At 40.5% G+C, this 16,219-nt stretch overlaps 4 protein-coding genes and 2 long non-coding RNA genes across 7 annotated transcripts; 4 read left to right on the plus strand and 2 right to left on the minus strand.

Annotated features, from left to right (window-relative positions):
* Positions 1–44: 44 nt before the first annotated feature.
* On the plus strand, positions 45–1,010 carry LOC145710295 (uncharacterized). The gene is made up of 4 exons (XM_081788031.1): positions 45–181; positions 259–444; positions 707–832; positions 874–1,010. The coding sequence occupies exons 1-4, from the start codon at positions 89–91 to the stop codon at positions 964–966; spliced, it is 498 nt and encodes a 165-aa protein (XP_081644157.1). The 5' UTR covers positions 45–88; the 3' UTR covers positions 967–1,010.
* Positions 1,011–1,013: 3 nt separating this feature from the next.
* On the plus strand, positions 1,014–1,541 carry LOC145710296 (putative methyltransferase-like protein 24). The gene is made up of 2 exons (XM_081788032.1): positions 1,014–1,148; positions 1,195–1,541. Exons 1-2 carry the CDS (start codon positions 1,050–1,052, stop codon positions 1,525–1,527), a joined length of 432 nt encoding a protein of 143 aa, XP_081644158.1. The 5' UTR covers positions 1,014–1,049; the 3' UTR covers positions 1,528–1,541.
* A 2,792-nt stretch (positions 1,542–4,333) lies between these two features.
* LOC145710064 (CD109 antigen-like) lies at positions 4,334–11,501 on the plus strand. 2 transcript variants are annotated; one of them, XM_081787748.1, is made up of 10 exons: positions 4,334–5,768; positions 5,828–6,176; positions 6,222–6,398; positions 6,578–6,697; positions 8,269–8,375; positions 8,457–10,236; positions 10,300–10,596; positions 10,636–10,723; positions 11,101–11,192; positions 11,236–11,501. In XM_081787748.1, the coding sequence occupies exons 1-10, from the start codon at positions 4,426–4,428 to the stop codon at positions 11,401–11,403; spliced, it is 4,521 nt and encodes a 1,506-aa protein (XP_081643874.1). In that variant the 5' UTR covers positions 4,334–4,425; the 3' UTR covers positions 11,404–11,501. The 2 variants fall into 2 exon arrangements, with proteins under 2 accessions (XP_081643874.1, XP_081643875.1); XM_081787749.1 differs by lacking the exon at positions 6,578–6,697 and adding an exon at positions 8,047–8,106.
* Positions 11,502–11,649: 148 nt separating this feature from the next.
* LOC145710065 (methylglutaconyl-CoA hydratase, mitochondrial-like) lies at positions 11,650–12,797 on the plus strand. Its single transcript, XM_081787750.1, has 5 exons — positions 11,650–11,798; positions 11,836–11,912; positions 11,951–12,149; positions 12,200–12,603; positions 12,648–12,797. The coding sequence occupies exons 1-5, from the start codon at positions 11,687–11,689 to the stop codon at positions 12,723–12,725; spliced, it is 870 nt and encodes a 289-aa protein (XP_081643876.1). The 5' UTR covers positions 11,650–11,686; the 3' UTR covers positions 12,726–12,797.
* A 2,178-nt stretch (positions 12,798–14,975) lies between these two features.
* LOC145710026 (uncharacterized) lies at positions 14,976–15,336 on the minus strand. Its single transcript, XR_014134994.1, has 3 exons — positions 15,244–15,336; positions 15,140–15,202; positions 14,976–15,099 (listed from the first exon to the last, which is right to left on the minus strand). It is a non-coding gene; the product is annotated as an uncharacterized LOC145710026 (long non-coding RNA).
* Positions 15,337–15,560: 224 nt separating this feature from the next.
* On the minus strand, positions 15,561–16,096 carry LOC145708819 (uncharacterized). The gene is made up of 3 exons (XR_014134861.1): positions 15,957–16,096; positions 15,789–15,835; positions 15,561–15,703 (listed from the first exon to the last, which is right to left on the minus strand). It is a non-coding gene; the product is annotated as an uncharacterized LOC145708819 (long non-coding RNA).
* Positions 16,097–16,219: the final 123 nt, after the last annotated feature.

Consider the following 16,219-nt stretch of genomic DNA (forward strand, 5'->3'; position numbering starts at 1 on the left):
TTCTCTTTTGATTATTGCAGCTTGCGCGGCATCATTGAGCGCGCTCTTGAATAAATGTTCAGAGAAAAAAATGGAATAATGGTGGACGATGACGGCGAAACGACTCATCGGAAGAACGGCGATTCCCTGTATTGCCATTCTCGTTATCATCTATCTGGCCTTTCCAAAGAGCTGGTTCCAAGTAAGCGCATCTAGTATTTTAGTAATAGAAAGCAGCGAAATTATATTTTCCGGGATTTTTCCTAACGCAAATTTCAGCAGGAAGGGAAATACGAGAAACGATCTGTGGAGTGGTTTACATACGATGACCCTTCCGATCAGCCAGTTGCTTCATTCTTCGATATTCTTCCATCCAACGCGTCCCCGAAACCCTCGAGCTCCGGCAAGCCAGAGCACTCGCGGCCGACCGACACTCTCATTGATAAATTTGACTTTAACAAGCCTGTAAGTTTTTATTATTTCAGGAAATCATACTTCGTGGCATCGACCGGAGATGAATCGATTTAGTACTCTCGCGAGAATCGTTAGATCTCAAATCGCAAGCTCAGCCTTGTTAAAATCGACTTCCTCGAGAGCTTGACTATGATTGATGAGAGTTAATTCAGCACATTCTTGATTTCATTCTGACAGATTTTCTTTTTCAAGATATAGCATTTCAATTTCTTTTTGCAAAAAAAAGAAAAATGAAAAAAAAAAGATTGTTTAGGTTGAACTACAGTTTGAATGGGCAAGCGTCAATCAAAATTTCACTGCCGAAGCCACCCGATTTCTTCGACTTATTCAAAGCTCAAAACCTCTATGCCCAAATATGCTGACAATCAGTGATCTAGAGGTGCTAATTGACTAACAATCAGGTCAAATGAATCTTTTAAGTTCAAAGTCTGCAATGTAATGCTGAGCAATTTCCCGGTGTACAGCTTCAACATCGATCAGAAAGATCCGTTCGAGATCGAGAAAAACTTTTGAAACACAGCGCGGATCTTCAAATATTCGGACATAATCCCAACGCCCAATTGCCAGTACCAGATGCTTCTCACTTTTCGTTCGAGATGGTCGCTTTGGACAACGTCGACTCTGCCAAAGCGAAGAATCGCCGCTGGAGTAGGAATACTTTCGCTACTTTGCGCAAAAAGCACAATCACAACATTGTAAGTAAAATAGATTCTTGTGTCTTTAATGAGTTTATTTGTCAAGATCAGCCTTGTGATTTTATCGATGAATTCTGCCGAGTGGAAGATCCTGCGAAATGTGCTCGAGACAGGGGAAGTTAATCGTATCGCGCAGCTCGTTGTTCAGCTGCATCTTTCTTGGGCTGGCTTTGGCGTCTCCGGAGATGATGCTCAAGTAGTGCACAACTGGACAGAAGTCGTCAGTGGACTGGCGAAAGCGGGCTTTACGTTGATACACTCCGCTGAATTGCCAGGTCCAAAGATGTTTCTTGGTCAAACAGATACATTCAACTCGTCTAGCCGATACTATCTGACGTTTTTGAGGAAAGACCTTTTAGATTCTTCTGTTAGCCTTTAAATAAAGTCACTGAAACGTAAAAACAGGATGAATTTTTATTGATAGAATTGTGGTGCAGTTCTCTCTCAATAAAGATCGTACTTTACTAAGCCACTATTTCTTGCACAGTGGTAAGGATCAGGATGGCGGAAGCTTACGAATTTCCTCTCTTGAGAACACATCTTCAGATCGATGAATCTGATCGCTAAATGGTTGAGGTCGATTTCCGGCGCCATGAGACATAGATGTGCGAGTTTCTTAAAGTATTGAGGATGGAGAGCTTGAATCGCCGGGAGATCATCTTGACCGAGAATAAGGAGCGCCCAGTCCTTTCTCAATGTCCAAGTTGCAGCTTTTTCTGATATCTTTGGCAGTAGTTTTTGCACTTGCGCGAAATTGCGGCGATTAATGTTTACAAGGAGTTTTGGGTGAAGAGAGTCTACTAGCATCAGATGAAAGGCGTCGCTCGTTGAGTTTTTGTTTTTGGTTTCTGCTCTCGCCATAAGAGTGAGTTCATCCGCGAGGAGCAGCTCCTCCGGAACGGAGTAGAGTATTGTCCTGCTAAGTTTTAACTCTGCGTATTGGCCATGGTTGTCTGCGACTAGCGCGAAATCCTTTTTGCCCAACTTTTCTATCGCTTTGTCCAGTGTTTCCAACTCAGCTGGAATAAGACCATCGACTGAATAGACCACTCCTACTTCGCCAGATAGATTTTCAAGCTCTGCAGCATATGAAGAGTGCTCCAAAGAATAAATGAGCGTATCTCTTTGCGAGGTTAAATAAAAGGTCTGTTTTCCAAAGAAGAGTACAATCTAAATTTCAACCGCTTCCTTAGGTGCTCAGCTAAGTTGGAAATGTCATCTGTCTCGAATGTTTTGTTCTCGATCTCTGCGAGCCTGCTCTCTTCTGAACTAGTTCGCGTTGGAATCAATTCTTTGAGTTTTTACTTACAAATTTCTCAGCAGCCACAAAACTAGAGAAATATTTACTATCGGCAAAATCAGCGTTTTCAGCCCTCTCATAATCTCGATTGGAAGAAATAAAAAATCAGGCTTGGTGTTCTATTTTTGCTAAATAGAGCGCAAATTTCGCCCCGGGCTAAGATCACCTTCAAAGGAGATATTTTTTTCTATGGCTATTCAAATATTCTTTATTGTATTTAACGTTGAGGCGAGCGCTCGTGGTTTTATTTATTTTGGAGAATTTTAATTTATTTATGATGAAATTAAAAAACTTTTTGCAGCAGAAATTTCGACTTGTCGATTTTTTTAGCTCAGTAGAAAGAGCGAGAAATTCTGAGTTGAATCCACTTTCCCATGAGGAAAATTTTCTAGAGAATGACGTCACAAATGACGTCATAAAGTACCAAAAACCGAAAACTTTGAGTCGGTTTTTGAAAGCCTTTCCGATGGATATTTCAAGTGTTCTATGGGTCAAATAGAAGCTTAGAAGAAAATGAAGGTCCATTTTAGATGATTTTCAGAAAATTTCAAAAAAAATTGGCTCTAGAATTTTTTGAAAAAAAATTTTTTTCTAAAATAAAAAATATCAAAAATGAACCTTAAATTTTTTATAAGCTTTCATTTGAGCTATTTCACGTCGAAAATAACAAACTGAAACGCATCTAAAAAGTGACTCAAAGTTTGCCCAAAATGACCATTTTTGCGGTCTTCTCAGGTCCTCTGTGACGTCATCGTCTGGTATTTTTCGCTCAAATTTTGACAGATCGAATCAGAATTTTCCGGGCTTTCTTTAGAGCCCAAAAAATGAATGGGTCAATTTTTTTGCTGCAAAAAGTTTTTTAATTTCATCTATAAAAATCACGCGCTATTTTACGTGTCTATCATTGATAAATTAGTATGGGAAAGTTTAGGAAGAGGGGGATGCATTTCTTTGTTCAAAATTATGATTCGTATCCTGAAAGTTGTTTTCCTTTCTTTTGTGATTTTTACAATCACGAGAGCTGAATTTACGGCGCAGGCGCAAGAAATGCCAAGTTAGAAATTATCAGAGAACCAAACCGGAAGTTAAATAATGTGAATATAATGCTGATCAGAAAAATTGAGAAAGTACCTAAATCCTAATGCCTCATCGATAATCCACACTGGTAGATTCTCAAATGGATTTGAAGCTTCATTTTTGCTTGTATTGACAAATCAACAAAGAAGTTGATGATTGCTAAAATGCAAATAAATAGCACGACTCCTTTTAAAAGAAGTTGCAGTACTTACTCCGCACATTCATCCTTTTTGAAATAGAGACGACACCGAGAATTTCCCAGAAGCCCTAGGGGTATAAAAAATTATTGACAATTGATACAATTATCCGAGTTTAAGTTCTAGTGAGTAAAATAACCCCGCGAGGCGGACTTGTAATTGAAGCTTGACTTCCTTCCCGTTTATTTCGCTCTTGATCGAGCCGACGTACTTTTTTGCAGCAAGTTGAAACCGCGTGGTCACAGCTTCTACGAACGGGCGCACACTAATCAATTCTGCGTCAACGGTCTCCTCGGGCCTGCCCCAAAAAAAAGCCCTTTCATTCGACTCAAGGCTTATTTTCGCAAATCACGGAAAATATTTTTTTTCATTCAGAGAGAAATCGGGTCGTTGAAAATGTGGGCGACCGCCTTAATATTTCTGGGCAGTGTGCATGGATATTACGGCGAATCGAGTATTAGAGCAAAAGCCTTCTTTAGAAAGAATGTTTTCGAGGGCGAAGATCTCAAGGAATGTTATTTAAAATTTAAAAATGGATAGCCTTATCAACTGTACTTTTTTTACATAAATTTATTGTTTTGACAGGTGGTTGAATAGCATTGAACAGATTTCGATCCATAAACTCGGCTGGGACTCATCCAAAACATCGAATTTGACTGTCTCGATCGCATTTTGCCGAGGCTGGCCAACGCCACCGCCACTTATGGAAGAAAAAATCACATTTCTACAGAACAGTGAAACCATGCTCATCGAGAAAACGTTCAATATTTATCAAGGCATTCTTGCCGCAAGAGACGATGATTACTCTGACCCATGTGTTAAATTGGTGTTGGAATCTGAAGACGAGGAAGAAGACGACGACGCTTTGAGTTACTACGGGAGAAACGACGGAACTCTTTCGTCGGAAGAAACCTTCGAAATCAAAAAAAGGAGTCGCATTTTAGTACAGTCTGATAAGGCCAAATACAAGCCAGGGAACACCGTTCAGTTTCGTGTAATCGCAGTCGATGAAGAACTTCGAGCGCTTGATGCCAAAATTACTTACGACATAATTTCACCTTCCAATAACAAAATGGCTTCCGTAACAAAACAGAACAACAAGAAAGTGGTTCAAGGATCATTCCAGCTCGACAAATTCGCTGAACAGGGAACTTGGGAAGTCAAGATACAGTCGACAGCTATCGATTATGGCGAAGACCACGAGGAGACTTATACATTTGAGGTTGAAGAATATGTCCTCCCCAAATTCGAAGTCAACATCGTGAGCGAGGGTTATGTCATTGAAGGCGAAGACTTTCCCTTTGTTGTCGAAGCAGAGTACACATTTGGACAGCCGGTGCCAGGCGATGCCAAAATTGAAGTGACTGAAGTCGCATGCAACACCTGGTACTACCGCGACCCCTGTGATGACTTCGAGAACTGTTCCGAAAAGCGGCTCGACAAGTCCGTCACAAATTCAGACGGCAGTATTGGCGAGACTCTGAAATATGATGACTGGAAGGGACTCTTTGGCGAGTCTAACTACTACTGCGACAAACAGTTCAAGATTCAGGTTTCCTGGGAAGACACCGCGTCGGGAGAAACAATCGACTTCTCCAAGATTATCAAAGTCGAAACTGAGCGTTACCAAATCGATATGCTCTATGAGCCGCAAGTTTATAAGAAGAAGACCGGCCTCAACTACATCGGACAAGTGAAAATGATCGATGGCAGCACCTTGGATAAAGAAGGAGAAGTGCAAATAACAGTCACATCTCAAAAATATAACTATGACAAGCGCGAATATGAGACAACTACGACTAACGATGCGATCCAACTCAGATTCGAAGATGGAGGTATTTTTCAGTATAAAATTCCGGAAGAACAATTTGAAATGCTTCTGGATCCAGAAACTAGAAGAGGTTGGAGTGTGAGTTTCGACATGTCCTTTGAGGGCGTCAAGAAATCGCAGAGCGTTTCAATTCCTGAATCAAACTATGAGCTTGAACTTGAATCTGATGCCGACGGAAAACTAACTCCCGGAACATCCATTGACTTACGAATAAGGTAATAGTCTTTCTTTATTCATTTTTGACGGTATTCCCTATTCTTAACTCATTACAAAGAGCCGATGTCGACGGTCCTGTTCTTCTTTTTGTGACAAGCAACGGAAAAGTTCTTGCCGAATATAAAGTCGAAGCGATTCAAAATGTGGAAGTTGTCCAATCGGTCGACATTACTGCTTCCATGATTCCCGAAGTGAAATTCCTTGTTGTTAGCGGAGCGGCACGTGATAACACGGACTGGGCTGCTGACAGCATCAGCTACTTTGTAGAGACAAATTTTGACAATGAAGTAGAACTCGCGGCGCCGGAAAAAGGAGAGCTCGGTGAAAACATCGAGATTGGTATTACTGCAGCTGAAAATTCGCCAGTTTATCTTCTTGGTGTTGATAAGAGCGTTCTCTTACTCAAGGTTAGAAAACCGGACCAAAGATTTTTTGTTCATGAAAAACTTCAGAGTGGAAACGATATTGGAGAAAAACGAGTTTTGGAAGCTAAACAAGGAGGCCCCGACGAAGAGCATGGCTGGCGACCTTGGCCAATTTGGGGTGGTTGTGGAATCTGGTTTCCTTGGGGTTATGGCTCAAGCGCAGAGCAAAAGATTGAAGACGCCGGCATGGCCACAATGAAACTCGGAACGGGCTACTATTTGATTTTACTTAGAGTATTCACATCCAATAACTGACTAACAGTTTAACGTTTTCAGCAATTTTGCTTTAGCAAGCGAGTCGGCACAACTCACTTTTACGTTTAAACTTATCATACTCACACGTTTTAATGCACGAATTTTTTTATTTGCGTATCCATGAAATAGGAGAAAACCAATACATGTTCGAGGTCATGTACATGGAGGAACTTAGTGCTAGTAGTGCAGCTTCATACGATATGGCATTTGGGAATGTAGAAGCGGTCGCTGATGTTTCCGATGCTAAGGTAAAAAAGAAAATTTTGTAGAAAAATGAAATCGCGTAATAGGGGAAAAAATACTTTTTTTTTCAGATTTTTTATTGAACCTTTTTTTACGACGATATGGATATGATCACTTTTTGCCCCTAATAAGTTCCTAAAAGTAGAAGAAGAATGTACTATGCGAAACATTCTCCGATGATGATGAGCAGACCTAGGGTAGCAATGAATATGCGGCCTAACTCGGTATTGAAGATTTTGAAACGATGATTTAATCAGTAATTTACTTATTTTGATTAAAAATGATTTTCACGTGATTTCGGGAAACACATTTCGGCGAAAGATGCAATATTGGTCCATTCAGTACGGTCTAAACGTTTGTGGGTAGAACTTTTACCGTAATTCTCTTTGATTTTACCTACTGTTACAGTATTAACTGTAGCCAAAACAACAATCAATACAACAAGCAATAACTAACGATATCTTACTGTTTCATTTTTTTTTGTAGTTTTTTAGACTTTAGTTAGCGAATAGGAACAACTCACTAAATTAACCTTGCTAACACGTTTTATTGCACGAGTTTTTGATTTGCGTATCCACGAAATAGGAGAAAACCGATACATTGTCGAGGTCATGTATGAGAGACCAGTTAGTGAAAGCTTTGCTGCAGCATCAGACGACACAGCTTTTGAGAATGTAGAAACTGATAAGGTAAAATGGAAATATCCTAGAAAAATGAAATCAATTGGATAAATTAAACGATTTTAAAAGACATAATGACCTGAAAAAGTCAAAGAAAACCACGCCAAATGGGGAAAAATTATCATAACGTAATCTAGCCTGAAATTAGAAAAAAGGAAAAAAATAGAATTCATGTATAGGTACCTAAGTCTAGGTAGAAGTATGAATTCAAGTCCCATGAGCTATGAGATGAGCTATGGGGATTATAGCTGGGAAGAAGTAAGTTTCCATCAGGTGTCTGAAAATGGTTTTCCCATTAGCGGTGTTTCATAATTCAGAAAAAGGTGCTGTGAATTAAACGTGGAAAGTTTTTTTTTGAATCCTGAGAAAGTTCTCTGAGAGGGCCGACTCTAGCCTTGACTCTAGCCTGAAAACAGAAAAGAGGGAATTTTTACTAGGCATGCCCTTATTCTTATCGAATAGTGCTTCTATGGATGGGGGATGGAAGGGCATGGGGCGTATAATTGGCGGCGCATCTGCGCGTGTAAGTTTTCTTCGCGGTGTCTGAAAATTGGTGTGCAAAAAAAGAATAGCGTGTGTTATATATTTTTATCGAATTACAAATGACGATTTAAAACGGTTTAAATATCAATAAATCAATTTTTTGGTGCTTACAAATGCTAAAGCCTAAATAAGATAATGCCCCGATGATAATGTACAAAGAGATGTCATACGGTCCGGTTTATGCCGAAATGGTAACTTTCACAAAAATGTGTTGTTTGTGATTGTTTTGCTTGATTCTCATGATCATCTACTATCTCATCATTCATGTTACGAATATTCATTTCATTTGACCGGTGTTTACTTGTGGTGTGATTACCTACTTATCGAAAACAAAGATTTAACAAATGTTTAAGATGCCTGCGCCCGGTGGATCAAGCGCTCCGGAACCAGAAACGAGAAAGAAATTCCCAGAAACCTGGATTTGGTCTTCCGTTGAAACAGACGAAAGTGGAAAAGCTTCAGTTATGAGTTAAAAAGCAGTCTTCGAGACTCGAAATCTTATTTCGAGTTTGTCCTAATTACAAGTTGATAACTTTTTAAAAGTGAATGTCGAAGTTCCGGACACGATCACTTCATGGATAGTGACTGGATTTTCATTGTCTGGCGAAAAGGGCCTCGGGTATCAAAAGGAGCCTTCGAAAATTGTTGCCTTCAGAGATTTTTTCGTCAAACTTGAACTGCCCTATTCAATCAAGCAAAACGAAATGTTCCTTGTCAAGGCCGTTGTCTTCAATTACCTTGGACAGGAAGTGGAAGCCGATGTCACTCTTGACCTTGCCCCCGGAATGGATCTGCTTGCTGATGAACTAACTAAACGAGTTTCTATCAAGGCACAAAACAGATCTCCAGTCGGCTGGCCGATCATCGTAGATTCTAGCGGTGTCGTCCCAATCAAAGTCAAAGCAGTGGTCGTTGGAAACCTCGCGGGTGATGCTCTAGAAAGACCTCTGATTGTCAAGCCAGAGGGAATTCCTCGAACAAAAGCCTTCAATCTTCTCCTCAAAGACGACGATGCTGATGATATTGAAGTTGATTTTCCACCAAACGTTGTCGCTGACTCCGAGCGAGTGGAAATGCGTATCTTTGGAGACATTCTTTCCAACACCTTGCAAAACATTGACGGTCTGTTGAAGATGCCATACGGTTGTGGAGAACAGAACATGATTAACTTCGCCCCTGCGGTATTTATCTACGATTATTTGGAGAAAAAGATGGAACTTACTGAAGAGATAGAAGAGAAGGCTTCGCGCATCATTCAATCTGGCTACCAACGCGAGATGACCTACGAACACAGCGACGGTGGTTTTTCAGCTTTTGGCGAGAACTCATACTCAAAATCAAAGGCAGCCACGCTTTTGACCGCCTTCGTTGTCAAATGCTTTAGAGCGGCTGAGAAGTTATCTAAAAAATTCATCCCAGATGGAGTAGTCGAAAAGCAGTTAGATTTCTTGGTCACAAGATTCAACACGGAAACAGGTCAATTTGAGGAAGACGGTAAAGTCTTCTCTAGCTACATCAAGGGTGCTCTGGATGCTGATGGAGACAGCGCAATCACAGCATATACCCTCATTCCCTTTATTGAAGGCGGAATTCTTCCTAAATACAGTGATTTGGTAGACAAGGCACTTGACACTCTGGAAGCCGCCATTCCAACGAGTACAAATCATCACACTCTTTCGTTGATTGCTTATAACTTATTCCTTGCTGGAAGAGAAAGCGCCAGTGCAGCGATGGCTAAGTTGGAGACTTTTGCTAAGAACGAACCAGGCAGTACTTATTGGACAACTGAATCACGCTACTCCGGAGAAGAGCCATCCGTTGAAATTTCAAGTTATGCATTGATGAGTTATGCAAGCGGCGATGAAGACTTTTTACCGGTTTTCCGGGGAATCATGTCTCAACTCTCAGAAACCGGTGGTTTTAAATCCACTCAAGATACCGTTATTGGTCTCCAGGCTATCAGTGACCGCGCAAGCTTCTTCGTCAGTCCAGAAGACAATCTATCGATCGGAGCAATGCTCGACTCTGAGACTGATCTGTTCAGCTGGGTACCTGACGCACTCACTCCTGCAAATTCACAAGTGGTGCAGATCAAAAACGTTGAGCTCAGCGGGGAAGGACTTTTTGGAATCACGTCTTCTGGCAAAGGAACTGCCATGATTCAAGTTATCATTCATTACAACACCAAAGACACGTCAAACGATCCCTTCGACGTCGACTTCTTTTTCACAGAAATACCGGATAAGCGAAAACGAAAGCGACGAAGTGCAGATATACCAGATTCCGACTTCTGCATCCAAGTTACAACAAAAGCGACAGATGTAAGTGATTGATATTTTTTGGCGATTAAAATGCTTTTGATTTCAATATCATATTTTTTCAAGAACGAACAATACCGCGTCCCCGACGGAATGAGTTTGGTCACAATAGAGCATCCATCTGGCTTCGCGCATTTGTCGGTAGAAGCAACTGACGGCTCGGATGAGCCAGAAAAAGTGGAAATTAATGCCGATCGAACTGTTCTCTACTACAACGATCTTGCGAATGCTGTCGGCGCTTCCGTTTGCCTCACAAAGATTCAGCCTGTCGAAAACCCCAAACCAGTGTACATTTCAGTCCAAGACTACTACAACCCTGACGCCGAAACAACAACTGAAGTTGTCCTGCGTGACCTTCAAAAAGTAATCTAGAATAAGAAAGCTCCACTCATGATCATTTAGGAAACTCCCCTATGCGACCTCTGTGGCGACTTCTGCGCCCTTGACTTTTGCGTTTCTGAACCTGCACCTGGTGGATCTCAGAGCTTTGGTAATATGAATATGCCTTTATTCGCGTTGGTGATTATCTATAATTTCTGCTGATTGTGGACAGATTTTCTTTTGTCTTATTTATTTTTACTTACTTTCTTGTAAATCCCCTGTTTTCTTATTTTTCCACATTTTTTTACTGTACATATGAATCATATGATATGATCCACCGAGCTATTCCAAGAAGGTATTTTAGATATGCCGTAGATAATATGTGTTAGTTTTCTTTAAAATAACTAATATAGAAACGAGTTAACCCGTATTTGAAAAAAGAGCAATCAAACTAGATGCATGTTTCACATTTGAAATATGAATGCAGATTTCTTGACACGAATTGACGATGTTATTTTGTAGTATCCACTCTTATCATTATTTCAGTTCAACCTCCTTTGCCGCCCCTCCCTTCTGAAATCGACAGTGGATGGATCAAGCCACCAAGTTTTATCCAGCTTCCGGAAGATCTGACGATCGTAATGTACCATTAAAAACCACATAAATCATCATACATTTCAGATCCGTGATGCGAACAATTGGAACACTGACAAGTTTGCTGATTATGTTGTTAAGCTACGCAAGCGCATTCTCAAGCGTTCTCCCCATAGTTATTCAAGAAGTGTCATTAGAGAGTTGGAGGAACATCTCAACATGTTCAAAATCATCCTCGACAAGATGCTCAATTAGACGTTTTCGAAACGATTACAAGCTTCCTATCCCAACTTACTGAAAAAAAAAACTTCCATTCAGTAAAATTCAAATAAACAACAGTTCAAATAAAATCGAGAAGTAATAAGTATTGAAAAACAATGCATAAACAGCACTGCAAGCAATTTGAACAAGTTACGTAAAAGGACTAATCCCAAACAAGAAAGATCAATATTTACGAAAAACGCCAAAATTCAAATAAATCCGGAGCAGAGTTCATCTCAAACATTTTTTACTCGGAGAAATTTAGAGACCGCAGGAAATGCTATCCAGAATCGCATTAAGATCTTTTCGACCAATCGTCCGTTTTTCCTCCGATTTTCCAAAAGAAGAGCAGCCCCTTATTGTCGAGCGCCTTCAGGGTGACGATGAAGGTACGAATGTAATTTTTGCAGGGAATAAAAAGTTCAGGCATTGTCGTGTGGGCTTTGAACAGGCCAAAGTCTAAAAATGCATTTTCCCGACAACTTTCTGCAGAACTCGCTCAGGTACCAATGATCTCGAAGGCCAATTCACTAAGTATCAGGCTTTTGAAGAAGTGAGATTCGACAAAAACGTCCGTTGTCTGATTGTTCGATCCACTACTCCAGGCATCTTTTGCGCTGGGGCCGATCTCAAAGAACGACGCTACATTCCAGAAGAAGAAGTCGGCGCCTTCGTCGCTAGAGGCCGAAAGTTTTTCCGCGACTTTCAGGAAATGCCTATCCCTACTATTGCAGCGTTAGGTACTACTATTGTAGCGAGATAGAAATTCAAATTTACATGCTTGATAAAGACGGCTTCGCTCTTGGAGGTGGACTTGAGTGGGCAATGGGCCACGATCTGCGCACTTCTTCGGACGAGGCGAAGATGGGAGTCACCGAGACAAAGCTCGCCATCATCCCTGGCGGCGGCGGTACTCAAAACTTGACCCGCCTCGTCGGCGTCGGCAAAGCTAAAGAACTCGCCTTCACCGCCAGAATGATCAACGGCAAAGAGGCTGAAAGAATCGGACTTGTCAATAAGTCCGTTCCTCAAAATGAGACCGGTGATGCTGCTTATCAAGCAGCCCTCGAATTGGCTCGCGAGATTAAACCAAACGGTCCAATTGCACTCCGTATGGCCAAGACGGCGATCAACTACGGCTCCGAAGTCGACTTGAGCACGGCGCTGGCGATCGAGCAAATGTGCTACGCTCAGGTATCACTTTCTGGCGGAGCTTTCTTTACAGAGCTATTCTCTAGGTTATCCCCACCGAAGATAGAATGGAAGGACTCATGGCGTTTATGCAGAAGCGAAAGCCTGAATACACCGGAAACTAATGAGGAATGCTATTAGCATTAAATTAAATTGAAACAAATTAACGAATTGCTAATAAATTACTATCAATAAGCTATTGACTCTTTCTTCAATCGAGTGACTGTTGTTCGGGTTCGCAGAAAGCCTTACAATTAGTATTATTTAATAAACAATTTAACAATAATATACCGGTAATAACCGAATTTTTAGCACGACAGCCCATTTTGTTTGCCATTTTCTCAAGAACGCTTTTCTAATTGTTAGGAATTTTCTATTTGCAACGAAAAATAGGTGTTTTTCATGGCCATCTGCATCGGGTCGAAGCCTTTTCTCCGTTTCAAAAATCAAATCAGACCTAAGGTCTCGATTAAAAAAAAACTAATTTTCGTAAAAATGTCAGAAGAAAAAAGAGTTATACGTCTCAGAGATTTCGCTAGGGAGAATCTTTCGAAATTCCGCGAAAAAGTTGATGGAGAGCTCTTAGCTGATTGTTCAAAAGCTGCTCGTGTAGAGAAAGGACAGTGATAAAATTTCTTTAACTTATTTGAATAAATAAAATTCTTATCTTGGAAGAGAAAAGGAAGAATTTCTTCAAAAATACAAAATGTTGAAAGAAGACGAAGAAAAAGCCTTTGCACTATTTGATGTTCTTAGGCCTAAATTTGAGATTGTAGAGCAGTGCTACATTAGCGCTAGGAATGGTTGAATAAATGACTTACTCTAATCACGAATAATAATTTGAAACCCATAACAAGACAGAAAACCTTCGCTCATATAGAAGCTCGTCCTCAGTTCGCTCATCTTGTCCCTGAGGAGGCAAAGAAGCAGTCTGCTTGTCCTCACTGGACGCCAATAACACAAGAACCAACATTGCCTGCAAACATCCCATCGTCGCCTTGTTACAGCCCAACATCGCCATCTTATAGCCCGACATCACCTTGTTATAGCCCGACTTCACCTTGTTATAGCCCGACTTCTCCTTCTTACAGTCCACCATCAGCTAATTACAATTCTATGTACGGTGGAGAAGCATCTACATCTCAACATCAATACGAAACATCACCTGCCTACAGCCCAACATCACCATCTTATAGCCCGACTTCTCCCTGTTATAGCCCAACATCACCGTCCTACAGTGATTCTACGCCAGCTGCTGCTCCTCCACCATCAGGAAATCCGCCTCTCCGATCTCAATTGATAACCACTCAACAAAAACCTAAGCGAAAGCGAAAACGAAAGAATCCTCCTTCACACAAAGCAAAACGAACTGCGTTTTATCGAAAATATCTCAAAAATGGCAACAATAATTGAAATAAAATTAGCCATCACAAAAATCTCTCTCCGATTTCAAAATCTCAACGTTATTCTTTAAATTCATACACATTTAAAGCATGTTACATAAAACGAGTGAAACAAGGGCAAGCGTGAAAATTGCGATTGTTTAGAAAAAATTGGCTGAAATTGAAATGCACTTGTTGGAAAGACGAAATTCTCACCTGACAAGAAAGTTACGATATTATGTTGCCCGTCACATTCTTCTTCCGAGGTTAAATTGCGTTACTTTAACGAAGCTCCAGCTCTCTTTTCTGGGTGGAGCGCGTTTTGAAAATCAAAATTGATAAATTTTGAGAAAAGGAGATTTTCTCTAGAACACGTGTTTCCAAGCTAGTTGTTTTCCGCGCAGTCCTCACTTCACTTTCACGAAGTTTGAAAGTCCGAAAAGAGCGAAAATCAAGGTAAGACTTTGTTGATAAGAATCAATACGAAAAAAAGTTGTATTTTTTCACACGTAGTCTAAAGCATAAACATCACAGTCTGCGACAGACACTAACACTTCCCATTTAGCCGGTTGGCGACGACCAGGTCAACGACGAGGCATCTTCACCTTGAAGAACTTCCAGGACTCCCAACGACGATCAACCGTTATCGAAAAACGAGTTTGAGGTCAGAAGACATCCAAGAAGTCCGGCATCTTCACGTTGATCCTTAAAAAGGATGTCCTGGTCGAAAAATATGAAGCCTGAATAAAATCAATTTCCATCAATCCCAATTATAAAAAAACTATTCAGGTTAAATAATACTTGATAGTTTTTATGAGTCGACTCCTTTTACTGCAGCCAGGTTACGAATCGGTTAAATATACCGGTATTCGGGATTCAATTATATAGGTGAAAACAGCAGAACTTCACAAAACCCCTTTGAACAACTTCAAGATTTTAACCAACCATTCAATGTTTGAGGCTGAGTCCTTGTTGATATCAATTAAAGTAAAGTCCAATTCTATGTCATTTATTTCCTTTTCTTTCGAAAAACAAACCAGCAGCAAAACTTTCTAGCTATTAACTCTTTCTTCTTCTTTCTTCATTCGATTTGCTGTTCCTCGGGCTCACAGGAAACCTAACAATTACTTATTTGAAAAGCTGTCGTTTTAACAAACCTCCATTCGTTCACCATCTTGACTTGCTTCAATCGCCGCAATTTCATCTGCAAGCACTCGTTGCTAATTCAAATCTTATCAAAAGAAATGGTAAAAGAAGATACCTTTTGAAGCTCCTTGTAAATGGGAATCTTGGTAAAGTCAGACTCCCTCTCGACCAAGCTTTTTTATGAATTACAAAACACTCGAAAACCCGCCATGCTTTGATTGAATTCTTTCCTGTTGCAGATACTTTTGACTTCGAATGGAGCCAACAACAAGCCTGTGAATTCAGTGTCGAGACTAAGGATAACCGTAGCGCTCAATTTTTAAAATAAAGGACTAATACCTGGCCGCTTTGTTCTTCACTTCCAAATTATTGGCGGTCATCTTGCTTTAAAAACGTTTTCGATTAGCTTTATCTTTACAAAAGTGATTCTCATCAATACTTTAAATAATACGAGTTTGAAACGCTCCTTTTATTTTCGAAGACCTGTTCGCGGTAGCCAACGAGGTTCGTTTTTGCAGCTTTGGTCTTCTTCTTCGCCTTTCTGATATCGCTCTTTATTTTTGCTCTTTCTGCCTCTAAATTTTGCGCCAGTAATAAACATTCACTGAGACATACAAGAACAACTCTATCTCTAATTAAGAATTCGGCCGAGGAACTTACCTAGTTCGCGTGTTTTTTGGAGCTTCGAAAGAAGAAGAGTTCTGTAACTTTACAGGGAAATTGAAAACAAAATTATTTTTTCTGTAGTGATATCAGTTGCATCTAATAATTAGGAAAATTTCTTTAAAAATGGTCTCTACAAATTATTCGTTTATATCAACCCGTTTCCCATCTCGCTGCTCTTGAGTGAGTTCCATCAACTCATCCTCCCCCGACTCCTGGCTTCCGTTTTCCATCTCCCTCTTCTGCGCAACTCTCGCACTGAACCGCGGCATTTTCAGAGAAAAAATTCAAATTCTCGATTTTACTCTTCGTTCTGAGTGCCGGGCGTCTTTCCTGTGAACGAGAGTCGACGTTTTTCGACTCGAAACGGAAATCCAGAAAAGTTAAAAAAAGATAAACAGAATCGCCATCCAGGGAGTTGCTGCCTT

Source organism: Oikopleura dioica, chromosome XSR (assembly GCF_907165135.1).
Source record: "Oikopleura dioica chromosome XSR, OKI2018_I68_1.0, whole genome shotgun sequence".
NCBI classification, from domain to species: Eukaryota; Metazoa; Chordata; class Appendicularia; order Copelata; family Oikopleuridae; genus Oikopleura; species Oikopleura dioica.

Bases quoted from the DNA above. Each gene is read 5' to 3' on its own strand.
- LOC145710295 (XM_081788031.1), top strand. From the start codon at position 89: ATGACGGCGAAACGACTCATCGGAAGAACGGCGATTCCCTGTATTGCC. The intron at 445-706 runs GTAAGTTTTTAT...AAGATTGTTTAG, and splicing joins AATTTGACTTTAACAAGCCT to GTTGAACTACAGTTTGAATG. The intron at 833-873 runs GTGCTAATTGAC...GAATCTTTTAAG, and splicing joins TGACAATCAGTGATCTAGAG to TTCAAAGTCTGCAATGTAAT.
- LOC145710296 (XM_081788032.1), top strand. From the start codon at position 1,050: ATGGTCGCTTTGGACAACGTCGACTCTGCCAAAGCGAAGAATCGCCGC. The intron at 1,149-1,194 runs GTAAGTAAAATA...TTATTTGTCAAG, and splicing joins AAAAGCACAATCACAACATT to ATCAGCCTTGTGATTTTATC.
- LOC145710064 (XM_081787748.1), top strand. From the start codon at position 4,426: ATGGAAGAAAAAATCACATTTCTACAGAACAGTGAAACCATGCTCATC. The intron at 10,724-11,100 runs GTAATATGAATA...TCATTATTTCAG, and splicing joins TGGTGGATCTCAGAGCTTTG to TTCAACCTCCTTTGCCGCCC. The intron at 11,193-11,235 runs GTAATGTACCAT...CATACATTTCAG, and splicing joins TTCCGGAAGATCTGACGATC to ATCCGTGATGCGAACAATTG.
- LOC145710065 (XM_081787750.1), top strand. From the start codon at position 11,687: ATGCTATCCAGAATCGCATTAAGATCTTTTCGACCAATCGTCCGTTTT. The intron at 11,913-11,950 runs GTACCAATGATC...ACTAAGTATCAG, and splicing joins TTTCTGCAGAACTCGCTCAG to GCTTTTGAAGAAGTGAGATT. The intron at 12,604-12,647 runs GTATCACTTTCT...GCTATTCTCTAG, and splicing joins AGCAAATGTGCTACGCTCAG to GTTATCCCCACCGAAGATAG.